The following is a 26401-nucleotide window of genomic DNA, read 5'->3' as shown; positions in this document are numbered from 1 at the left end:
CCCCAAGGATCGCTGTTTCCCAATCCATCATCCAAAAACCAATGAACCAATGAATGAAAAATTAATGAAAAAATATTCTACAACTGTTTCTACAAACCTACCAAGACATGACCATGGTCCACCCAAACCTACAGATTGAGCAAGGAAAGAACTGCCTAGAAAAGCATCTAATGATGAGGCCCATGGTCACTCTGGAGGAGCTGCAGAGATCCACAGCTCAGGTGGATCAGAAGAATCTGTCCAAAAGACAACTAAAAGTTGTGCGCTCCTCAAATCTGGCCTTTATGGAAAAGTGGAAGAAGAAAATTTTGATTAAAAGAAATAAATAAAAAGTGCTGTTTGCTGTTTGTAGCTACAAGTCATGTAGGAACACAGCAAAAGTAGAACTTTTTGGCCTAAATGCAAAGTGCAAATCAAATAAAGTAGCTAAACTTTTCTGTACTTCTGTACGCAACCCTTTTAGAAACACGTTTAGACTGTATTTTAAAACTCTACAGAGAAAACTGATAACTGTTCAGACAGGGCTATGGCATGAGCTTATTGGTGTACTGTAAATGTCATGAATATTTGGCAACCACTGGGCTGCTTTGACCACCTGCTGTAGTGCTTTGTGGTCAGTGGAAGTTACAGAGGGTAGCAGGTCAGTATACTATTTTCTAAGAATCTCGATAAGCTGGGTGTTGAGTATCTGGCTCACACTAAAATGTGCACAGGTTTCTCCTCATCCCAACAGCCCTAACAGGAAGACCATAGAACCATAGAATTAGCAAAAACATTAAAAATAGCTAAATGGCGGCTATGCTAACAGCATGAGGACACTAAGCATATTCTAGTGATTTTCCCAAAACTTTTTACCAATTTTTTTTTATAAATAAACAAATAAGATGTAGGAATTAATTTAGGTAACAGGACTGAGTTTGAGATTGAGCTCCCCCTCAGTCATCGTTACAATAAGATCAAATATTCCAAAAAACTAATGAGGGAACTTAATTTTGATCCTCCTGTGGTCTTCAGAAGAACCAGCTGATGATGTCACTTCCTGTTGTAGGTGTGACTTCCTGTTGTAGAATGTTCCAGATGTTTCAGATGATCAGGGTAATGTGTTACGGTAACAGGACTGAGTAATACCACAACACAGGGACACAACTAAAATTTATGTTACTTAAAAATTAAAAATTATATTATATTTTATATTATAAATTATATTATTATATTCTTAAAGCATAGATGGGATTTGGAATCACACAACATTGCAAAAAAAATACTTACGTCTCTGAAAAAAATTAATAATTATATTTCATGGTAAACAAATGTATTTTTAAAATAACCTATTTCTTGTACAATTAGGTAAATGTATAAGACACTATGCTTAATAATAAAATGTATTTTTAAGTTATCTTGTTCATCTATTATGAATATTGTAGTTGTTAAATCATAATTTAAGATTTAATTTTAAATAAATCTGTTTCCTCTGATCTCTCACAGCCAGGAAGATCAGCGTACGTAAGGGTCTGCAGGACGTGGAGACGTTTGAGAGGGAGACGGCCTCGTTCGAGGTGGAGCTTTCTCACGCGGAGGTGGAGGGCGTGTGGCAGAAAGACGGACTGAGGATTAAACCCAACAACACGTTCCGGGTCAGCACTAACGGAAGCGTGCACGGACTCACGCTCACTAATCTCACGCTGGAGGACACGGGTACCATCACCTTCACCGCAGAAGGGCTCCGGTCCACCGCCCGACTCAACGTTAAAGGTGAGTAACTTACTGGAAATGATAGGATTTTAGTTAGAGTTTTAATTTAGGTTATGATACAATATGCACTATTGCATATTAATAATAATAATTGTTTTAATGCTACATTTGGAATAATAAAGTTAGGTTCTTTAATCCTGTAATATTACAACATCAATCTTGTAATATTAAGACTTTAATCTTGTGATATGTGGACTTTAAACTTGTAACATTATGACTTTAATCTTATAATATTAAGACTTTATTTTCATAATATTATGACTTTAATCTTGTGATATGTGGACTTTAAACTTGTAACATTATGACTTTAATCTTATAATATTAAGACTTTATTTTCATAATATTATGACTTTAATCTTGTAATATTATATAACTTCGATCTTGTAATAATATGACTTACATTTTGTTGTATTAAGTCTTTAATCTTGTCATATTACGACATTAATATTGTAATATTACAACCTTTGTCTCATAATATTACAATGTTACTTAAAAAATATTAAAATTTTAATATTGTAATATTTTGCCTTTAATCTTGTAAAATTAAAACTTTTATTTCATAATATTTTAACTTTCATCTTGCAAGATTAAGACTTTTATCTTGTAATAATACGACTTAACTCTTGTTAAATAAACAAAAAATAAACAATACATTTCCTTGCTTGCAGTATCACAATATATCACAGCATATTGTATCATGGCCCCTGTAAAAGAGTATACATCGTATTGCCAGGTTTATGCTAATGAACAACTCTATTCCTGTAGAACAGAATTTTACACACAGAAAATAAAAACCTCAATTAAAGCATCACAGAAATCTCCTGAGCTCTGAATATTTTTATGAGTCACACAATATTTCAGATACAGCTGAGCCATTAAAGGAGCTTGACGTCAGTCTTCCAGCAGCTCTCATTAGTCAGAAGGACAAAAGAGTAACAGCATCCTGACATAACTCATCACATAACTCATCACATAACTCATCACATAACTCATCACATAACTCATCACATAACTCATCACATAACTCATCACATAACTCATCACATAACTCTAAATGTAGCTCTGGAATCTGGCCTGTATGCTTTGAATAGTTTGAATAATAATCAAACAGCAGTGAGTGTATAATAAAGATAATATAATATATATATAACTCACAACTGCTGAACTGAAGCCTATTGGCCATTCCACTAGCAAAACATTGCACATAGTGTTTCCTTTTTTTATTTTTATTTTTTCTCAAAATTTCTAACAATTTTCTAAAAATATATATATTTTTAATATTAAAGACATGAAAATTTACTTAGAAGAAGTACTTTTTCTGAACATTATCAGCTTTGTTTAACACTTTTAGTTTACAGAATAATTCAGCTTGTTTTCCTGTAAAACTTTAATATAGTCTTCAATATTAAATTTACAATGTTAAAAAAGCATCTCATCCACGGCATCTCAATCAGACTTTAACTAGGCCATTCCAAAACCTTCAATTATTATTATTATTATTATTTGCCATTCTGAGCTGGACCTGCTGGTGTGCTTCAGGTCATTATCCTGCTGCAGAACCCAAGTACACCTAAGCTTAAGGTCACAAACTAGGCAGAACATTTTTGTTTGTTTGTTTGTTTGTTTTTGTTGGAGAAAATACCTTTTCCCGACACTGTATTCATAGATCCTGTATAATGAATGATAATATATGTACAATAAATTAAATTAATTTTCTTTTTCATTTAGTCTGGATCTTTTCTCCGTCTCTGTCTTGAGATGACAAGTGAATTACTGAATGTTTTTTTTTTTTCTACAATACAGTTCTTCTGTTACTGAGAAAGATATAAATATATATTTTCTGGTTGTGCAGAGACTCCAGTGGTGATCCTGAAGAAGTTGTCAGATGTTCGGTTTGAGGAGGGATCTCCGGTCACACTGGAGTGCGAGCTGTCCAGACAAAACGTGGAAGTTAAATGGCTGAAGGTACTGCAGATCACTCAACATTGCTCTGGTACGGTGGCCGAGAAAGCCCAGCGCAGTGCAAATTGAAAAGCGCTGCAAAAGCACAAAACACATCCATCAAAATTACAACACAGGCGCAGCAAATAGAAAAACACGCTGCAAATAGAACCACAACACAATGGAAGTGAGTCACAACACAACGGAATTTTCCCGGGGGACCTTAAAAGATGCTGTACCAGCTGTATACAAAGGACAATAAGTGGCAAACAAGCTTCTGAAAAGTAAGTTATGTTTATTAAAAGTTCTGCTTCACAAAACGCCTTGTTTGCCACGTATTGTCCTTTGTACACATAGTGAAGTCCGAGACGTTACTGAAGACGCAGCTTAGCTGGTACAGTATCTTTTAAGGTCCCCTGGGAAAATTCCGTTGTGTTGTGGTTCTATTTGCAGCGCGTTTTTCTATTTGCTGCGCCTGTGTTGATGTGTTTTGTGCTTTTGCAGCGCTTTTCAATTTGCACTGCGTTGGGCTTTCTCGGCCACCGTACTCTGGTCATACACTTACACTTATATATGTGTTAAATATTGTTACTGCCAGACAAAAACATCGTTTCTCCTTTTTTTTTTTTTTACATGTTATTAAAATGACTCAGATCTCTGCAGCCAGAATAATTCAATGAAATTAATTCACCTTAACTTTAACCCTCCTATTATGTTCATTTTTCAGTAATAGTGTTCCTGTGTTAGTTTGACCCAGTACATGTTTAATTATATAAAAAAATGTCTGAATTCACCAAAAAATCCTAATAATCAGTGTAAATGTTTCATTGCTAACTCTGTTACCAATTATTCCATCAATATTTAGTGCAATGCTGTTTCTTACCTCTAACAGGTAATGCTTTAATTAGGATAAATCACTAATTCTTCATTAAAATGTATTTACACAAAAAAAGACCAAGACATAAAGATATAAAACACAATAGTTTTCCATAATATTGTTACATAACATTGCAATTTTGTTTTAGTTTTTGTAGGAGGTGGTTTCAAATATGTGAGATGAACCATTTTGATATTATTTGTTGATTACACTAATTAATGCAAGCAGAAGAGATCTTCAAACTTCAAACTTTTCCTAGATCTTCAAACTTTAAAACGGGTCAAATTGACCCAGAACAAAACAGGAGGGTTAAATATGACAGAAAGTCGCCAAATATGCTATACTCACATGCATCTGTGTTACTGAAGAGGGTAAAATACTCCTAAATAATCAATTAAATAAAGCAATTACAGATTTACTGGTGCTTTACAGACTCTAACAGCCAATATTCTTCACCACAGATTTGTTAGGGATTTCGTTAGGGAATATAAAGCACAGTTTCAAAATACCAATATATTGTCCCACCCCTAATGGAGATACAAGGTTTTATTCTGACAGAAATGTGATTTTTGTTCATATCTAATGTTAGAATGGTCTGGAGCTGAAGTCGGATAAGGGTGTGAGGGTGTACTCGATGGGGAGGAAGCGCTGTGTGCAGATCATGCAGAGCACCGTGAGCGACTCCGGCGTTTATACCTGCGAAACCGGCGACCTCTGCACCTCCTGCACTCTCCAAATCTACGGTATCAACTTCTATAACACCCATTAAACACCCAGATCAAAAGCCTGAATGAGTATTTGTAACGTTTATGTGTTTAATTTAATTATAATGCTCATATGAGGACATTGTATTTCTGCTTTCCTGCACCATGATATACATAATTGTTTAACAGTTGACCCCTTGGCCTCATATGGAGACAATGCTTGTACCATCTAGTGATCACATCACAACATTACACTCAAGTGATTGAGAGTAAGATGGTAAGATGGTAGGAATCCCAATCGAAGGTTTCTACATCCAATCTAGAAAAAAATATATATATATATATTAAATAAAACAGACCTGATAAACATTATCATACAATTTTAATTTTAAAACTAGCTTATTTTTGTAGATAGATAGATAGATAGATACTTTATTGATCCCCGAGGGGAAATTCTTGACATCCAGCAGCAGGTGTGTATAGTACACAAAGTTACAAAAAGATTAAAAAAAATATAAATGATACATATAAATACAACAAAATAAAAAATAAAATGAAATTATAAAAGTACAGTCTTTAGTGTGTGTGTGTGTGTGATGTAAAATGGAGGTAGTGCAGTTGAACACAATAGACAGCGAACACCAGTTGATGTGCATAAAGTAAGTATAAGGATAACTGATGTCCGCCATACAGAAAGTGCAAACACAGTTATATAATAATTTAAATGTAGCAGTGCAAATGATACGTAAACAGTAGATGAATGAACTAGTGAATGAACTACTAGTGCAAAATAGGGTAGAACTATAAAAATAGTGTTATGGGCATCAGCAAGATAGTGTGACCATAGATGGGGGTATGTCCATGGTGTGGCCAGAATTGCTGGAAAGAAAAGGTGTCACAGAGTCTTCAGTTTGCTGTGCTGAGATGAGTTGAAAAGTCTTATGGCCTGAGGGACAAAAGACTTTCGAAGTCTGTCTGTGGAGCAGGACTGGGACAGCAGTCTGCCGCTGAATGAGCTCCTGTGCCTGGTGATGGTGCTGTGCAGAGGGTGGTGAACATTGTCCATGATGTTCAGCAGCTTACTGAGGGCTCTCCTCTCTGCCAGTGGTGTTAAGGACTCCAGCTCTAGTCCCAACACAGAACCAGCTTTCCTCACCAGCCTGTTCAGTCGTCCAGCGTCCCTCTTGCTGATGCTGCCTCCCCAGCACACTACAGCGTAAAAGAGGACGCTGGCTACCACAGACTGGTAGAACATCAGCAGGAGTTTCTGGCAGATGTTAAAGGACCCAAGCCTTCTGAGGAAGTACAGTCTGCTCTGGGCCTTCCTGTAGAGGGAGTCAGTGTTCACTGACCAGTCCAGCCTATCGTCCAGGTGCACACCAAGGTATTTGTAGGATTTGACCACTTCCACATTGACCCCCTCGATGGAGATTGGCTGCTGAGCAGAGGGCCTGGACCTCCTGAAGTCTATGCACATCTCCTTGGTTTTGGAGATGTTCAGCTGCAGATGGTTCATCTTGCACCACATCACAAATTCCTCAACCAGGCTTCTGTACTCCCTCTCATCACCATTACGCACACACCCCACGATTGCAGTGTCGTCAGAGAACTTCTGCATGTGGCATGACTCCGAGTGGTATTTGAAGTCTGATGTGTACAGTGTGAACAGGACTGGAGAGAGAACAGTCCCCTGTGGTGCTCCTGTGCTGCTGATCACTGTGTCAGAGGAGCAGTCCCTGATCCTGACATGTTGTGGTCTCCCAGTAAGGTAGTCAGTGATCCAGGTGACCAGGTGCATGTCCGTATGAAAACATGTTTAGCTTTACTTGGCATGCATTATACTCCATTTTTATGCATTTTTGATATAAATAAATATAAACTTTTATTCAAAGAGAAAAAAAGTTTAGTTTTTATACTTTTAAGATCTTTGTTTGAAATATATAATGAGCTTTCTACATTTGTGGAATGTGTAATCTAAAAGTTATCCCATAACGTGTGGGATTCTTTTCTGCCATAAAGCATTTTATCTTTAGGTTATAAGTTATAACTTCTCTGTAGCTCAAAAGAGTTTAATTTGATTTGTGGCTTCATTCTATGTAGCGTGCATTACTTTTTATTACCATTTTATTGCTTATTTGTTATTTGTATGTATGGGTAGGGTTTTTAAGGGAGGGGGAGGAATGATTTTGTCACTTAATTCTTAATTCTTTTTTTTTATGTCACAATTTAATTCTGTTCTCTGTTTATACTTTATCCTTCTGCTATAAAAGTTTAATAAATAAATATAAATAGTTGTTAAGTTCTACTAATCCCAAATAACAGCAAGGAGAAATGAAAAATTCACATTAAGCAAAAGTCCAGGTCTTAGGAGGTTAATGAAGATAAGAGGCAGCAGTAGATGATTAGATGGTTAGATGGTTTGGTGTTGTGTGTGTTTCAGAGCGGGAGCTGGAGATCGTGACTGAGCTGGAGGATTTATACATTAAGGAGGATCAGAACGCTGTGTTTATGTGTGAGGTGTCTATGGAGGACATGCCTGGAGACTGGTACAAGAACGACCACAAAATCCGACCCAGCAGCACCATCAAAACCCGCAGAGAGGGTCAGTACATCCCACAATATTCACTATATTATTAACATATAAACTTAAACTGACATGTCTGATCATATCATGGGACATAGAACCTGTGTGTCTCTGTGGATTGTGTCTATGTTCACTGTTTATTTTAATATTCTGTTTTTGTATTTTCTTTTTCCTAATAGGAACAAAGCACTTTCTGCTTATTTGCAACGTAACTTCAGAGGATGCTGGAGAAATCAAATTCGTCTCCAAACAGGTTGAATCAGTTGCCTACCTTGAGGTGCAAGGTATTAAAACTTTTAACTTTTTGATTTTAAACTACATATATTGTTTTATAAATATGAAATGTGCTGCTAATAATTTAGTAAATTAATACTAAAGTCATCCAAAACATATGGAATTATTTAATAAAGATAAAACAAATCAGAATATGTTTTATATTTTACACATGCTGGATTTTCTCAGTCAGTTTTATGAGGTAGAGTCACCTGGAATTCAGGCTTTCAGTTAACAGCTGTGCTGAACTCATCAAGAGTTAATTACTTGAATTTCTTGTCTCTTAATAAAGTGTTTGAGAGCATCAGTTACAGTAAAGTAGTGAAGAGGTAGAGTTACAGGTATACAGTGAGTAGTGAATATTTGAGTATTGTTCGAATCCAGATTATGAGAAGCATGAACTACTCAACTAAGTAAAGAAAAAACTAAGTAATTAATTATCAATTAATATGAAAAGAAGAATTTTGAAAGTATCCTCAAGTGCAGTCACCGCAAGAAGGACCCCTTTAAAAAACGTTATAATGATGGAAGTGGCACTCATCAGGACCGACCCAGGAATGAAACCACAAGCTACCTAGAATATTTTGGTTTGTTTAACACTTTTTTAAGTTACTACATGATTCCTTATGTTTCCTTTTATAGTCTCTATGATCAATAGTAAATAAATATTGACATTGAGACTCCTGAATCACTGCTGTCTCTATCAGAGCTCCCTGCGAGTATCGTCCGTCCCCTGAGGGACCGCACGGCGCTGGAGAAGCACCGCGTGATCCTGGAGTGCACCGTGTCTAACCCTCGCTGTGAGGTCAGCTGGTACAGAGGGGACGAGGAGCTGGAGTCCTCAGAGCGCATGGAGATCATCACGGAGGGATGCTACCATAAACTGGTCATCCACCAGGTGGCGGTAGAGGACGAGGGCACCTACAGCATCCAGGTGGGCGAGCACACGTCCACCGCCAAGCTGCTGGTGGAAGGTAAGTATTTTGCTGATATTTTTTATGCTCACTAGTAACCATAACTTCCAGTGCCAGTGCAATATATATACCCTTAGTATCAACATGCAACATAAAAGGCATATATACAGGGGTTGGACAATGAAACTGAAACACCTGTCATCATTTTAGTGTGTGATTTTAGGTTTCATGACTAAATTGGAGCAGCCTGGTGTTCAATCTTCATTAATTGCACATTATTGCACCAGTAAGAGCAGAATGTGAAGGTTCAATTAGCAGGGTAAGAGCACAGTTCTGCTCTAAATATTGCAATGAACACAACATTATGGGTGACATACCAGAGTTCAAAAGAGGACAAATTGTTGGTGCACGTCTTGCTGGAGCATCTGTGACCAAGACAGCAAGTCTTTGTGATGCATCAAGAGCCACGGTATCCAGGGTAATGTCAGCATACCACCAAGAAGCACCAACCACATCCAACAGGATTAACTGTGGATGCTGTAAGAGGAAGCTGTCTGAAAGGGATGTTCGGGTGCTAACCCGGATTGTATCCAAAAAACATAAAACCACGGCTGATCAAATCACGCAGAATTCAATGTGCACCTCAACTCTCCTGTTTCCACCAGAACTGTCCGTCACCACAATCAATTATTGTGCTCTAAAACCAGGTGTTTCAGTTTCATTGTCAAACCCCTGTAATTCATTGTGCTGTTTATTCAGAGTAATTGAGTAATTGATGATGTTTAATTTGTCCTCTCAGCTCAGTCCATCAAGTTTGTGAGGGAGCTGGAGGACGTGGAGGTGAGCGCTCCTGAGGAGGCGAGGTTTCAGTGCGAGGTGTCCGTACCTCTAATGAAACCTCCAGTCTGGACCCTGAACTCCGAAACCCTTCAGCAGAGTCCTGATATCCGTCTGGAGAGCCGGGGGAACGTCTACACCCTCACCTTAAAGAGCACCAGCGTGGAGATGAGCGGGACGGTGCAGGTCACTGTCGGGAAAGCCAAGAGCTGCGCTGCTCTCAGAGTGACTGAAGAATAAAACATTACATAATATCCTACAGACTCTAAAAACAGGTGGCCACATCTTACAGGATATCCACCCTCTGTTATTGTGTAACCATTAGAGAGAGTGTATCATAAAATGCAGTGGTATAATGTGTTGAGAAGTCAATAAGACAGAATTGGACAGTATACGTTGAAATACTAATAATTGATAATTTGTTATAGACCCTATTGTACACTCTACGTAAGGTGTGTTCCTATGCTCATTGTTATCTTACACCCCACCAACAGTCAAAGATAATGCGGTGTGTTCAGGTAAATTTCTGGCGTATTTTTTTATCTTGACAGCGGAAAATACAGGAGCTCCACTGACTGAATACAACCTAGACAACAGTAAATCTCAGTCAGACTTTATTGCTATCTTAGCAACAGATGAGCATCATGTATAGTATCCTGCAGGTAAAGGTGGCCCAGGTTAGATTTTTTTTTAAATCTTTTTCAATCAGTAAATCAGCTCACAAAAACTAAGCATAAAAATCTGAATGGAAAAAAATAAAAATGGAAAAATATATTTTAATTTTATTTAAAAACTAGAAATTTAAGGCCATTGTTGAGGCAACCCAGTGCATAAGAAGAATAGAATTGTCTTTACAGAAATGACTGTTATGATTTTTTTTTTTGTATTCTAAAATAAGGTATTCTAAAAGCTTTCTACTAAAAATATATATTTTTATGTTTTATTTAAAGATAAAATCCTGATATCTAAATCCTGCCAATCCAAATTATATCAAATACTGAATACTTTTTCTATATTTTGCTAACTCTCATCCTTGTAATGTGCCTTTTTTTTTAAGTTTTTTATTACTTGTTTCTGCAACACTGAGAGAATGATCAGGTAAACTGGGAGAGGAAAGTGTGCTAAAGTGAAGAAATGCTGAGGAAGTTGAATGTAAGAATGAATAGCATCAGTATAAACGCAATAAAACCTTTAAAATGAGAGGTTTTGTGTATTTAGGTACAGTGTATGTATGTACAGTGTATTTTATGCAGTGTACTGCGTGGAATAGAGGTGCATTCAGTCTCGTATGGAAACGTTTATTTTAGAAAGCTATTAAAAGCAGAGAGTGTTGATTAGACATTATTTTATCTGGCGTATCATTTTTATGGGACGTGGTTTTGTAATATTTTTTCAAATATGAAGTGGACGGAAAACTGGTAATATGAAAGAGATTTTTTTTTCTGAAAGTGGAAAACTATAAAATATTTGATACCTTTATTTTTTTTGTTCTGTGATTAAGATGAAAATGTTGTATAGTATTTTGTATTCTATTATTCTAAAACAGGAAAAGGACAGAATCACAAATGCATATTCATTTCACATGTAATTTAATTCAACAAGATTTTAATTTACACTCACATACATGCCAAAACTAGTATTGTGTCCTGTTAATTTTGTCCTATTTTCCAAGGTATACCAATTTTTCATGGCATGTCAGTGTAAAACAATGTTAAATCATTTTGTAGAAATTCTCATTTTAATTACTTAAAAAAATGAAAAATTGCATTTTTTGTTCCTTTTTAATGTTTTGTTACAACAGTGCCATTAGTAATTATTAGCAAACTTTGAACATAAACTAAATATTTAAATTTAAAACTGCATTTTGACGCTCTTGGTGTTTGTGTGTATTGTTGGTGATTGTTCTCAACCCAATAAATACATTTATTAATAAATATTTATATTAAACCAAACAACCAAACTCTTTCTTCTTTATTCAACACTTCTGTAATTCAAATTACACGTTGCAAAAAAATGCAAAATGCAATTTTTTTTCAAATACAAACAAGAACAGACAGTATTTACAGTAATTCAGCACTCAAACAGCCCTCAATACATTTTTACTTTTTTACAAAAACAAACCCCAGCAGAACTAAGAAGTGAAATTATGACTGATTTATATGTATATTTACTATGTTGTTCTGTTTACAAGAGGGATCTGTGAACGCCTGACGGACTGAGAATATAATATACATGGATGCAGCTCTCCAGAAATAAATATATGATACATAAATAAATAGAATTTATCATTTCTGCTGTACAGAACTTTTAGAATTACTGCCACATCTACAAAACACACACACATATCACATATGATTATCACATCTTCTATCAACACTGTGCAATATATGCTGCACAGTACCAATAAAAAGATTGGACACACCCTCTCTTATATCATTATATAATAATATTAATTTTCTTTAGGTACTATTGAAGATATTAGAATTATGATATGAAGCACAAATTAAATTATGTGTTAAAGGTCACCTTCCGTCGTTTTTTCTTTCATTTTAAAATGTCTAGTTGTGGTCTCTAGTATGAATGAATGACATGTGAGCCGTTTTTGTAAAAAAAAGTGCTCAGGTGTCTCTGTATAGCTCTTTTTTAATGGACTGTTTTAGGGGTGTGTCCAAAATGACCGGATTCCAGCTTTGCTCATGAATATTCATACATGCAAACAGCATGCAAATATCTCTCCTCTGATTGGCTAGGAGCACTGCGACGCCCCTCCACCGCTCTGCCGCTCACTGCCTCCCACCTCCTAACTGATGAGCGGTGATGTTGCGTCGCTTCAGCTCCGCCTCTGGGAGTTTCTCGAGCCAAGGTGGGCTGGTCTGTGAGTTTCTGCCTACGTAGGCAGAAAGATAATTCAAAATTCACCCGTTTTTCGGAGGGGGGAGGGGGGATTTCTTTGCTTAGCTCCTGCAGACAATGGGGGCTGCAAAACAGTTTAATGTGCAGGTGTACACATTCAACTCGGAGAGACCTACTGTATTCCACAAAAAACAAGAAAAATCGGATTTTCGCGGAAGGTGAGCTTTAAACAAAAAGTATAGATTATATTTGTATATAATTCCATGTTTTACTGTATAGATTTGACCATATTCAGTATGAACCTATAGTGTATAAATAAATAAATAAATAAATAAATAAATAAATAAATAAATAAATAATAATAATAATAATAATAATAATAATAATAATAATAATAATAATAATAATACCACTTTAAAATAAGGCTCATTTATAAAGGGTTTATAAATAGTTTACAAAGTAGTTTATTAGTAGCTATTAATTAAGTTAAAAACCATTAATAAGCAGTTATAACACATATATAGTAAAGACAACAGTGGCCTGTCATGTATTAAATAGTGATTCCACATTAATTTATACTGTTAAACATCATATCTTAATAGATTCATATATTACTTTGCTTTTCATCTTTTTCAATCAGTCATTATTAACATTTCTGTTAATAACTTTATTAATTTAACTATAATAACATAATAAATGAATAAACTGACTTCCTATATTATTTTATTAAATACATGTCAATGTTGTCTCTCTATTTATGTTTATTAAATGCTTATTCATGTTTTTTAATTATTTATTATTTACAACTTAATGTATAACCATTGATAAACTCCTTTAATAAACTGTTTATAAACCCTTTATAAAGAAGCTTTGTTTTAAAGTTGTACCAAAAAAAAAAAACATTAAATGAGAAGGTGTTTCCAAATTTTTCACAGGTACTCTATATCAACGGCCCTCCTTTTGGATCTCAACCCAGTAGAAAAAAACATTTTACCCTTATTTAACATCATTTAAGAGCCCATATCACAGTTTTTAAAACCCTTTATTTATAATTAGAATATAGAATTTTCTATAACTCTGCATAGATGTGTTACATATATATGTTAATGTCAAAAATATATATTGTTGGTTGAAATTATTAGTATTATGTTTGGAGGGAGAAAAAAATCACAATTTAGCACATAAGAACCTCATTCTGTCTGTGAAGCATGGTGGTGGTAGTATCATGGTTTGGACCTGTTCTGCTCCATCTAGGCCAGAAGGCTTTTCATATTTGATGAAATCATTTATGTTGAATTATGAAGACGCATAATAAGAAACACAAGGCATAGTAAGCAACATCCACTGAGTAATTATATAGCATAATTTATTTATGCTATAACCAATTAAATAAATTAAATACACAAAATCCACTCAAACATTATACATAGACACAAAATACAAACACAACGGTGATAAATAGAAATATATAATATGGGCCCTTAAAAAGACTAGATTATCATGAAAATCCTCAAATGTAGCAAATTTGCAAAAGGGTTGATTTCCAAAGGATGACCAATAATCAATCAGTGAACACTTTTTCAACCACTCTCTATAATCTATAATCTATAATTTATAATCTATAATCACATAATCAAACAACCTTTTCATTAAAACACAGAGTACAGGTAGAGTATACAGATGTTTATCTCCTCTAAACCTTTAATTTAACACATTTACAAACATTCCCAAATATATTTATTTATTATATGTATAGCATATGTATTAATTTAATCAGATCTAACTAAAATCTAAAGAAAAACACAAAAGCAAATACAGATATGAAACTGGATTAAAATAAAAAGAGTTGGATTACAGTTCTCTGCTTCATACACAGGCCCATGCTACCTGTCTCTCTGCAGTGATTACCAGTGCTTATTAACATGAGATACTCTGTTGAGTTATGTTGAAATTATAGATAAATATGAATATTTAATACATTCCTCAGCCAAAGGCCAAAAACATGGAGTTTCTTATTGCTCTGTATGCTATATACTATACACTAGTCCATATAAAAAAAAAAAACAGAATATCATTGAAACGTTTATTCAACTTTATTTCAGTAATTCGGTTCAAAATGTGACACTTATATATTATATAGATGTATTAAACACAGAGTGATCTATTTTAAGAGTTTATTTCTTTTATTGTTGATTACTATGAAGCTTACAGCCAATGAAAACCCAAAAATCAGTGTCTCAGAAAATTTGAATAGTATATAAGACCAATTGGTACTTTTGGCAGTGTGCCAAGTCCTGCTGGAAAATGAAATCTACCTAATAATCCATCTAAGACACTGATTTTTGGGTTTTCATCGGCTGTAAGCTTCATAATCATCAACAACAAAAGAAATAAAATACATTTTCAACTGAATCACTGAAATAAAGTAACTTTTCACTGATATCCTAATTTTTTGATGCACTAGTACTATGTTTATCACATTTGTGCCATGATTTTCAAACTACTACAACAATTCAACCGATTATTACTTCCATACTAGCAGTACACACAGTAACATTACTCATTAAAAATGTTATATAGGCTCTGTGAAACAGTTCAGCTTCTCCAGTCCTGACCTCTGTGATGTGCAGAACGGAGGATTAGACCTCCATGATGTCTGGTATGCTATAGTGATGTCTGGTTCTGTAAAGTGATGTCTGGTACTGTATAGTGATGTGTGGTACTGTAAAGTGATGTCTGGTACTGTATAGTGATGTGTGGTGCTGTAAAGTGATGTCTGGTACTGTAAAGTGATGTCTGGTACTGTAACGTGATGTCTGGTATTGTATAGTGATGTGTGGTGCTGTAAAGTGATGTCTGGTACTGTAAAGTGATGTCTGGTACTGTAACGTGATGTCTGGTATTGTATAGTGATGTGTGGTGCTGTAAAGTGATGTCTGGTGCTGTAAAGTGATGTCTGGTACTGTAAAGTGATGTCTGGTACTGTAAAGTGATGTCTGGTACTGTAACGTGATGTCTGGTACTGGTCTGGAGCATCACGTGGTCGGGCTGGAAGGTAAGCTAGGTGCAGTTGGTGAGGCTGGAGATGGAGGTCCACTCTGATAGGCCCTCAGCAGGACCTTGTGTTTGGTGGCTGAGTCGAGGCGCCGGCGCTCGTACGCTCCGAGGAACTCCTTCAGTCGGGTGGTGGTGAAGGTCAGAGTCTGCCGGCGAAGCTTCATAAGATAAGAGTCCTGCAGCCAAGCGTGGCTGAAGCAGTCTTTAATGGTGGGTCGTGACCTGGGCAAATATATAAATACAGTATATACATAAATCAGATTTAACCCAAAAGAGCCTATGGTAGCATGTGTGTCACAGACTCATCAAGTTCCTAAGTGACACAAACATAACCCTTTCAGATTCTGCATCAAATGGAAATTGTGTATTTTCTTAATTTTTAAATGTTCTGTTCCACATACAGTATTATTATACATTATAACTTTCCTACCCCTAGCCCCTACCTTTGTGTCTTTTATTTTATAATTGCTGTCATATCTTTTATTTGCTTTGTTTTATTTATTCATCTGTTGTTGCATTCTTATCATTTTTATAACTTTTGATTTTCTTATCTATGATTTTATGATTCCTACTAATTTCTGACTTGTATATTGTATGTTTAATATCTTATTTTAAAAGCATGGTGGTGGTAGTACTATGGATTAGTCCTATTGTACTGCATCTGGGCCACAATGGATTTCTGTGAGCTGAATCTCAAGAAAACATGGGTCTCGCAGCAAGACAATGACCCTGAGCACATAAGTCGTTGTACCAAATACCTTAAAAATAACACAAAATAACAAAATTACGTCCACGTTATAGTGACGTACTTGAAAGGTCTGTGGTTTAAAACTCACCATTGATAACCGTTTAGCACTTTCTTGAGGAAAGCCAAGGCACTTTGGGAAACATTTGGGTACAGCTTTGTCGAGTCGAACTTTGCTGCTTTTATTTTGGTCTCTGTCTGCAGCGGCTCTTTCTCCTGGAATGGCAGTCTGCCACTAAGCCTGCAGCACAGCAAATAACAAATTAAAATATAGCAATTAAAATAAACAAATTAACAGAATTAGAGAGAATTAGCGTGGAATATTGCTAGAATCATGCCAGAATTACAAAATAATGGGACCTATTGCATTAAAGAACACAAATAAAGTATGTTTGTGTGTATTATTTATAAACTGTGCACACAAGTTGAAGTAAAATTGAGTAAACTATACTTACATAATGTATGTGACAACTCCTAAACTCCATAAATCTGCTGGAGGCCCCACAGCATCCCCCTTGAGCATCTCTGGAGCTTCAGTCATGGGAGAGAGTAGTAACAGATTTTAGAGTAAAATTCTATTTAATTTCTATACAAGCATTTTTTTTCTTTTAAAGCTCTGGGGAACATATTTTTATATAGTGAATTTCTGTATGTTTAGAATTAGAATTACAGACCGATGCTTTTACATTAAAAAAAAGAATTGCGTAACGTGGCAATAGACATGTTGCCATGGAAATGTGGTTGTCTACCAGCATGGCTGTTATTATTATGTATGAAATAAATATATTTCAATTATGTTTTAGTTTTAGCCCTCCAGGTTTAGCTTTATCTCTCCAGGTTAAGCTTTAGCACTCCAGGTTTAGCTTTAGCACTACAGGCTTAGTTTTACCTCTCCAGGTTCAGCTTTATCTTTCTAGGTTTAGCTTTAGCTCTCCAGTTTTAGCTTTAGATCTCCAGGTTTAGCTTTATCTCTCCAGGTTAAGCTTTAGCACTCCAGGTTTAGCTTTAGCACTACAGGCTTAGTTTTATCTCTCCAGGTTCAGCTTTATCTTTCTAGGTTTAGCTTTAGCTCTCCAGTTTTAGCTTTAGATCTCCAGGTTTAGCTTTAGAACTCCAGGTTTATCTTTAGCACACCAAGTTTAGCTTAAGCTCCTCAGATTTACCTTTATTTTTCTAGGTTTATCTTTAGCACACTAGGTTTAGCTTTAGCACTCTAGGTTTAGTTTTCCCTGTCCAGGTTTAGCTATAGCACTTTAGATTTAGCTTTAGCCCTCATGCTTTGTCTTTAGCACTCCTGATTTAGCTTTAGCACTCCCGGTTTAGTTTTAATTCTCCCAGTCTTGTTTTAGCTTTCCAGGTTTAGCTTTAACTTTTAACTTTAGTTAACCAGGTTGCTCAGATTTGAAGATAGAGTTGATAGTCATGCACATTAGCATTGTGATTGGTCAGGAGTATGCTGACATAAACCTGAGTCTGCTTTTAGACAGCCCATTCTGCCCTTCAAAATAAGAGCATTACTAGAGAAATACATGAGGCACAGTGTTTTTACATTTATATTGTTGGCCCTGCATAGCTCTAAAAAGATAATTAGAAAGAAAAATATATGTTCCCAAGGGATATAAGAGTTTTATTTCCTATTTTTTTATTCTGGCCAAGTATATCTCAATAATAAATATAAACTCAAGTGCTGTACATACCCGTGTATTCCAAAGTTCCCAGGTCCTTGCTGTAATGTTTGAGGGACAGGGGGTTGAAGGTCTGAGCACTGCCAAAGTCTATGATTTTAATGGCGCTGAGTTCTGTAACGATGATGTTATCTGGCTTGATGTCGAGGTGAAGGATCCGGCAGTTGTGCAGATACTCCAGGCCCTGCAGGATCTGGACTATGTAACCCACCACATCGTCCTCCGAGTAACTGAACCTGCGGCGGAAAAACACATCAGTCTTACAGGCAGACTAAATAAACTCTGCACTTTCAGCTCACTGATGCATTATTATCGTATACAGACCTGTCCACGAGGCTGCTGAGGATCTCCTTCCCCGTGCAGCACTCTGTAATGAGCACCAGGTAGCGAGGCGTCACATAAGCTTCATGAAGAGCCATAATTTTCTCGTTATGAAGGGATTTTAAAATATCATATTCCTGTATCACGCTCTGCTTGGTCTCCTGATCGTAGCCCACGATCTTAGCCATGAACATTTTCCCAGTAGCATTCTCCCGGCAGTCCCGTATCACACCAAATCGACCTCTAGCGAACAAGATAAATACATTCATTTAGAATAAAAAAACAATCCGGTAACACTTTCTACAAATGTGATTTCAACTAGACAACATACACTAAAAATACTATAACACAACATAATTGCCAGTTCTGACGTTTTCACTTCACGTTTACACATAATTCACACAACAAAGACTCCAATTCCCAGCATGCACTTAAACCAGACCTTCCTGACATTATGGCGTTCACGCTCCCCTGGCTTATGATTGCTCACACCTGGTGTGTTTTAGTATAAATACACCTTTGTTTCAGAAGCTCCTGGCCGAGAATTGAATCACAAAAAATGCTTTCGGACACCAAAAATGGAGCTTCACACTGACTAAAGTTAAGATTTTTGAAAACTATGATTTCACTTTTGATGCATGTTTTTCAATCTTTAAATATCAAATATTTCATTACTACCTTTATAACAAACTACAGTACAAACAGTTTGGCCTAATTCCATTTGTTGGGGAGGACTATGAGAATCACTGGCAAGATGGAACGAAATAACGATAGGTGACCAAAGAAACCCACAAATTTGAGTATTTTCCTCTTTAAAAATGATGATAACCAGCAGACGTATGTAGTCTAGTATGAAGGTGATCCGTACAGAGACTCAAGAAAACTCCAGATAAACTCCAGACCAACTAAGCTTCTTTAATATATTTACATTCTACTGTATTTAAAATACATAAATTTTTAATCAGCATATATGCAGCTGAAACACTAGGGAACAGCCTAGTGCAAAATCCCAAAGTATATTGTCAACATTAACAGTTTAATATTTTAACATTATTATAGTCATTATAGCTTTTAGTAAAATGTGTTTTGCCCTTTGCATTACTTTTACTTTTATACTTTAAGTCGTTTTGAATCCAGTACTTTTAAAAAACACTTTTTTAAAAAGTAAAAAACTTGAGTTGATGCTTCTTCAACTTCTACAGAAGTATTTTATTAAACTCTGGTATCTATACTCTACTCTACCTACAGAGTAATGAATGGAGATACATTTGACACATTTGATTCGGACACATGAGGACTATTGAAATAAAGCCTGGATCTCACCTGGTTCTCTCGTCCAGGAATGTGTACGGTTTCTGTGGAACTCCTTGCCTCAGGGCGGTCTCACTTTTGGTTGAAGGGATCACGCGTCCTGTGGGCGTTTCTGTTCCGGGGGAACCGGATCCGTCTCCGGATGGACTGTTAGCTAGAACCACAGGAGGAGGAGAGAGTGGAGTCGGAGCTACTCGAGCGGTGGTGGCTGGGACGTACGTAGGGATCGGAGAAATGGGCCGGCCCACTGACGGGGGGGCGGTGTACGGTCTTTGGGTCACTGCCTGGATTTGCGTGATGGGAGGAACCACGTTTACAGGGCTGCTGGGTTTGATTGGAACCAGCGGGGGGACAGATTGGACCTTTGGGGGCAGCTGGGTAACAGGAACTATCTGAGCAGTGTTGGGGATATTAGGTGCTGGTGGTGACGGAGCTGTGGAGGCAGGTGAGGAAGGTGAGAAAGGTGAGGAAGGTGAGGAAGGTGCAGCAGGTGAAGAGCTTGTGCTGGTAGATCTCCAGGGAGCAGTGGAAGGAGGAGAAGCCGCTGGCTGTGGAGATGTTACGGTACTCGTGGTACTCGTGGTCACGTGGGGGCTCATAACTGGAGGACAAGCTGAGGGAAGCATCTTCACTACAGCAGGTTGGGGAACTGAACCCACTGTCAAACAGACGGAGCAAAACAGCACAACATCCCTCACTGATACAGTAAATACAAACGCAGACATACAGAAAAGAACAGCTTATAACAGTTCATAACAGTTTACGAGAGTTCAGGGGGTGCGTTTCCCAAATACGATCAATTCTAACAAAATAACGAACGAACTAACACATGACATCCTCCCTCGAAACATCATGCTCAACTCCAACCACAAACATTGATTAAACACTGCCAAATAAAGAGTATTTACTCACTATTACGCTCACAAAACGTAGTAATGTGTTGTAATCAATATCATTATACTAAAATTTTAATCACAAACAGATGTACTTAAGCATTGATGAAATACTTGCAATGACACACACACAAATTCTCCCAAAGTCCAAATAAAAATATTGTCATTTAAAGCAATAATTTGAAGAAAATGAGAAATGGCCTCAAGTAATGCAAAGAAAACAAGTTCATATTCATAAAGTTTTAAGAGTTCAGAAATAATCAATATTTGGTGGAATAACCCTGGTTGTTTTTTAATCACAGTTTTTTTCATGCATCTTGGCATCATGTTCTCCTCCACCAGTCTTACACACTGCTTTTGGATAACTTTATGCTGCTTTACTCCTGGTGCAAAAATTCAAGCAGTTCAGCTTATTTTGATGACTTGAGAACTCTTGATTTTCTTTGATATATATATGTATATATTTATATATATATACACAAGTCTTGTGAATCATCCACTGTATCTTTTAATCTGCTTATGAAACGGCAGCATATTTCAGTATTTTATAGCTTAATGTGTTTGAAACTGAAGAGTAAAGATATATTTCAAACCCAGAGAAGACGAGCCCAATTACAAGCCTAGAGTCTTTTACACTCTTGGCTACTGGCATCTGTGGTTTAAAGCAAGTTACGTTATTTTTTAGCTTTATAATAACTAGAAAAATGTGTGTCTAAAGCATTTTAAGTCTAATACCCCTATAGTGTTTGTGTGTTACCTGGTAAATTGATGCCAACTCTCTCCGAGACGTTGCTGTACGGACCCTGGCCTGCTTTATTAACACTCGCCACACGGAAACGGTAGCTTACACCAGGCGGAAGGTCTGTGACGTTGTAGTAACAATCAGCAATTCCTGCAGCAACAATCAACCAGCTGGAATCACCTGGAGAAAAAAATAATAAATATTGCATTTTTTGGGGGGAAAAAATCATAATAAATAAATATTTATTTAATAAGTCTTTAATAAAGTCTTTAAGACTTTAATCTTTACAAAAAAATGATCCTGACCATCAGTTTTCCTCTCCAGTGTGTAAGTGCAGGGAGCTTTATTGTCTGCTGGTTTCCACAATACCAGGGCTGTATTGTTGTAGGTCTGAGGGATCTCAGGGGTTCCTGGACGTTTTGGAATACCTGGAGACAAAAGACAATATCATACAAAGATGAGAAGATGAGATACACTACAGTATGGGCAAAAAGCAAAAATGCTCACACAATTCTCAGTAAAACCATACAGTAACAATTGTTTTCTTGTTAAGCTAACCATACATTAGACAACAATCTATCTATCTATCTATCTATCTATCTATCTATCTATCTATCTATCTAGAGAGATGTATAGTTTCAGTATTTACAATATATAAATATATAATATATTTAATCATAGGTCAATTTTATGTACGCAAAACGAAATTCACTAAAAATATACCCTTAATTCTAAAGATTGACTAATTTGACTAATTTTTGATGAACTAAAAATATAAAATGTCAAATAAAATGTCCTAAATCCATAGATATTTTGAAGCTTTTTTAATTTTTTAGGAATCCCCTTTCTTTTTTATGTTTGTTCGTTTTATTTATTTAGGTTTATTTTTGTAATGATGGTTGTTGGAACTTCTATGTTTTCTATTGCAAAATGTACATACACATAATGTAATCTAATGTAATCAATTTCTGCTGTGGAATATTATGGGATGCTCTGGGTGAACTTACTGGCTAGGGACACAGTGCAGGAACTAGTTGCAGAGGCCAGGTTATTTGTTGCCACACATTCATAAAGTCCAGCATCCTTCCTGCTCGTCTTCATTATCATCAGCAGCTGTCTTCCATCTGGGCTGGACATCAGATTCATCCTGTCATCAATCTCAAAAGGTTCCTTGTCTGGAAGCATAACAGAGACACGTTTAAACGACTGTAGAGTCTGAAATCGGCTAAAAGCTACACAAGGAAGGACAGGCTAAAAAAAATAAACTTTACCTTTCATCCAGACAATTTTTGGATGGGGGTAACCAGCTGGTAGACAGCTCAGGCTGACTGGATCTCCCTCCAATAGAATGTGGTCTTTCAATTTAATATGGAAAACTGGAGGAAAATCTACAAAACATATAAAACAAATAAAAAACTGAACTTGCAAATGTATATGTACTTAAAGGAGAAGTCCTGAGTGCAGAAATACAGTGCTTTTAGATAATGCTCTCAATAAGCTTACAAGGTTAATGATAGGGGCATAGAGTTACCCCGTGCATAGAAATCTCTATTTATTTTTATATCATTAACAAGCTCAAAAAAGTAGGGTTTTTTGTTCCATGGGTCTTTCCAAATGTATGCCCCTATCACTAGCATTGTAAGCCTGTTGGGAGCCTTGTAAGGTAAAAGCACTGTATTTCAGAATACTGGTGGTGAATAGAGGTTGGCTATTCACCAGAAGTTTGTACTCATTTTCTTGTTTCACTACAACCCAAGTCAATTTCACACTGGATTCCCCCTTTAATAGCACATATCATGAATATTAAGAGTATTTAAGAATAACAGTGACGTACCAGAGGTAGACCTGCTGTACTGATGAGATGTCTGGTTGTCTGTATTTGCTGAGGAAATGCTTGACTGAGAAGGTGTTCTGTCTCGTCTGGCTTTAGACAACCCCCACCGGTCCCATCGAGACCTGCGGTCACTCTCAGGAGCTACGAATAAAATAGGAAACTAATATGTAATATTCTTTAAGAGAAGAATCATTTCCAACAATAATTTTTTTAAAATACATTTTCTATTGTGGGCACAGAAAAACTGAAGGAACCACTGATCATTCGTATTAATTATTATCATTATTATCATTATCACTCAATATTTGACATTCAAATATTTTAGCTGTTTAAACCACTTTAAAGGCAATAACTATATGTAGTTATTTATATCTTACTCTTCTGCCACCACTAGGTGACGATATAATGGCCTCATAAGAGGACACCAGGTCCTTCTGGAGCAAACTTTAGTGTTGTATGTTCTAGACAAACCGAAATGTGATGTCCACATATGTGGACGTCAGATCTTAGTTAGGTTAAACACTGCTGTGACTGAATGTCCCTCTTCTTAAATAATAATAAAAATAATAATAATAATAATAATAATAATAATAATAATAATAATAATAATAATAATAACTGCTCTGTGGTGGTTTTCTATCCTTGTAATACTGTTGGTAAAAAAAAACAAAGAGCTGGAAGTACAAAATAACTAATATATTAAATATGTGTTTGATCATAGTTTAAAAAAAAGCATTACGTACTGTGAGATGATTTTACAGACTGGGCGCTCGACGTAGAGTCTAAAGACTCTTTGGAGACGGTACAGGCAGTCTGTGAGGCTAACTCGTTCTCAGGGACGTCCATCTTCTTTAAACTGACACCTTCAGACTGAGAAAGGCGGAGTCGGGAGAACAGAGGAGTTCGGCTTCCATCTTTCTTGGTTTCCTTTTCTCCGCTTCTCTCTTCAGACTGACTTCGGTTTCTCAGCGATCCAGAAAACGATTCAAACTTCTTGCGCATCGCCAGAACTGGGGAATCGCTGACCTTCTTGGTGTCTTGTTTTACTTTTGGATCTTCAGGGATCTTGCTTTTTACTTCCATTTCTTTATTCTCTTTCCTTTCTTGTGACTTACTTTGCATTCTGTCAGAAATACTCGAAACCTTGGACTCAAACTTGCGTCTCATTGAAAGAATCGGCGACTCGGGCGTCTTCTTGCCGTCCCTTCCTAGGTTTTCTCTTTCTTTTTCTCTTTGTATATCTCTTTCTTTATCACAGACGGAATCTGCAGAGTCAGATGCCTTTTTGTCCAGAGATTTACTGCGTCCCAGAGCCCAGGTCACTCTTCGCCTGGGAGCAGAAGATTCTAGGTTGTCGTCTTTCAGATTTTCCTCTTTTCTCTCACTTCTGTTTGTCTTTTTTGCACGCAATGACAGCCTCCCAATCATTCCAAGACCAACATCCTTGTCTACTTCTCTGAGGTCTTGGAAAGACTTAGACTTTTCCTGCAGTCCTCTTGACACAAGCTCTAGCGGTGCGCCTGTTGGTCCTGGACGGTAAACTTCTTCACCTGCTTTCCGTGGAAGAACAGGGGATTTGTCCTCAGTTTTCGCTCTAGTGAGACGCTTCAAACCACGCGTTAAAGACGATTCCCGCTTCTTAAACCTTGCTTCAAAGACTTCTTCTGATTCCAGGTCTTTGATATCAGATCTAAGAGACGGTTGCTGCTGTTGGGCCACTTTTGCGAAGACGGCTGGATGCTCAATTCCAGAAGATGAGTCTGGCTCTGATTCCTGCAGAACTGGTGAAGGTCTATCTACAGATCCATAGTTCCCATTTGGCTGGACTATACTAGAGCTTGAGCTTATTGAAGCTAAGTCATGTGGGAGAACGCTTGAAACATCACTTTGAGTTTGTTTTGTAATTGGTAAATTTGTTGGAGGCGTCACCTCTCGTGAGTTCTCGATTGTTTTTTCATGTTCCACACTTTTTTCTTCATGCTCCTTCATCATTCGTTTGGGTTCTAGAGTCTCTAGAGTCATTGGTTTAGAGGAATCCTCCTCTGGAGACAAATATGAAGGCTTTGAATGTTGGTTGGTTTGCTCAGGAAGTGCAGAAACAGATGCAGATTTATCTTCCTGTAGTTTGTTTAAGCTTTCTCCGGAGTGCGCTGACGGAATCTCAAGTGGAGCCCCAGATCTTCGGTGCATGTGCATGGGCTCTGGATCGCCGTGAGTGAAGGAAGCACTTTTCCGGAACGTTTTTGATTTGGGTGGACTCTCGCCAGGACTACCACCGGTGGAGGTAGCTCGGTTTAAGCTTCCCATCTTAGCTCTCCTCATGTTGCGGTCCAGAGAAGACGTCCTTCTTTCGTCATCAACACCTAGTGTCTCAAACAAGGGACCACGAAGCCCAGTCAACTTCTTATCCATGGATCCTCCTTTGAGAAGCCTTTGCCTCATGAGTTCTAGTTTCAGTGCATAGTCTTCTTGACTGAGTTTTCCAGGACTGGGGCTATTGCTTCTATGTGGAAGTTCCATGGACACTGCTTTTTTCATGTTCTTCTGACCTTCGTCTGAAGATTCCTCCATAGCAAGTTCTTCAGGTGTTATGTGGAGAAGAAGGGCGCTGTCGGCAGAGCTACCCCTTCGCATCACTCGTCTTCTGGGCTTGGTTGTGGCTTCTTCTGCTTCTAAACTTGATCCCACTGGTAATCCTTTTTCTTGAGCCTTTCTTTCTACAGTTTCTTTGTGGTTTAACCCATTTTCATGTTCGCCCTTTCGCTCCACAGCGTCTTCTTTCTTAGTAAGATTCTGGTACGTGCCGTTGGACGCTCCCGAAATGTCGTCATCCTCGTGAATCTCAGTCAAAGACATACGTGAGCCAGAAAACATCATGGTGAGAGGCATGGGTATGAAGGGCAGCTCGTCAATGTCCTCATCAGAGTCGGAGGAAGACGAAGGAGGTGGTGAGCTCTCTTTGAGGTTCCTGGGTACAGCGAGGGAAATGTGACTGGAGGAGTCGTCGAGTAACTCCGGGATGGACCTCATCACCATCTTAGACTTGTAGCTGATGAGCGAACGCTGAGATATAGAGAC

The 26401-nt window shown here is 37.0% G+C and overlaps 2 protein-coding genes across 7 annotated transcripts in view; one reads left to right on the top strand and one right to left on the bottom strand.

The window, feature by feature from the left end:
- Nucleotides 1-10462, top strand: part of obsl1a (obscurin like cytoskeletal adaptor 1a) — a 36709-nt gene extending 26247 nt beyond the window's left edge. For both annotated transcript variants that reach the window (XM_049479862.1, XM_049479863.1), the window contains 7 exons: nt 1486-1752; nt 3605-3717; nt 5160-5313; nt 7715-7876; nt 8038-8142; nt 8839-9105; nt 9845-10462. In XM_049479862.1, coding sequence (XP_049335819.1) covers nt 1486-1752; nt 3605-3717; nt 5160-5313; nt 7715-7876; nt 8038-8142; nt 8839-9105; nt 9845-10122 — 1346 coding nt within the window. In that variant the 3' untranslated portion in view covers nt 10123-10462. The remainder of the gene's footprint in view (nt 1-1485; nt 1753-3604; nt 3718-5159; nt 5314-7714; nt 7877-8037; nt 8143-8838; nt 9106-9844) is intronic.
- Nucleotides 10463-11840: 1378 nt separating this feature from the next.
- The window catches only part of spega (striated muscle enriched protein kinase a), a 64840-nt gene continuing 50279 nt past the window's right edge, over nt 11841-26401 (bottom strand). For 4 of the 5 annotated variants that reach the window (XM_049479857.1, XM_049479859.1, XM_049479858.1 and 1 more), the window contains 12 exons: nt 24067-26386; nt 23324-23464; nt 22761-22877; nt 22497-22664; nt 21795-21917; nt 21505-21669; nt 19867-20512; nt 18547-18786; nt 18235-18458; nt 16993-17068; nt 16629-16778; nt 11841-16014 (listed from right to left, as the gene is read on the bottom strand). In XM_049479857.1, coding sequence (XP_049335814.1) covers nt 15771-16014; nt 16629-16778; nt 16993-17068; nt 18235-18458; nt 18547-18786; nt 19867-20512; nt 21505-21669; nt 21795-21917; nt 22497-22664; nt 22761-22877; nt 23324-23464; nt 24067-26386 — 4614 coding nt within the window. In that variant the 3' untranslated portion in view covers nt 11841-15770. The remainder of the gene's footprint in view (nt 16015-16628; nt 16779-16992; nt 17069-18234; nt 18459-18546; nt 18787-19866; nt 20513-21504; nt 21670-21794; nt 21918-22496; nt 22665-22760; nt 22878-23323; nt 23465-24066; nt 26387-26401) is intronic. The other variant, XM_049479861.1, reaches the window with a different exon arrangement.

This window comes from Astyanax mexicanus, chromosome 5, assembly GCF_023375975.1.
Source record: "Astyanax mexicanus isolate ESR-SI-001 chromosome 5, AstMex3_surface, whole genome shotgun sequence".
NCBI classification, from domain to species: Eukaryota; Metazoa; Chordata; class Actinopteri; order Characiformes; family Acestrorhamphidae; genus Astyanax; species Astyanax mexicanus.
The sequence above is the reverse complement of the archived record's forward strand: the minus strand, read 5'-3'. Positions and strand labels throughout refer to the sequence as shown.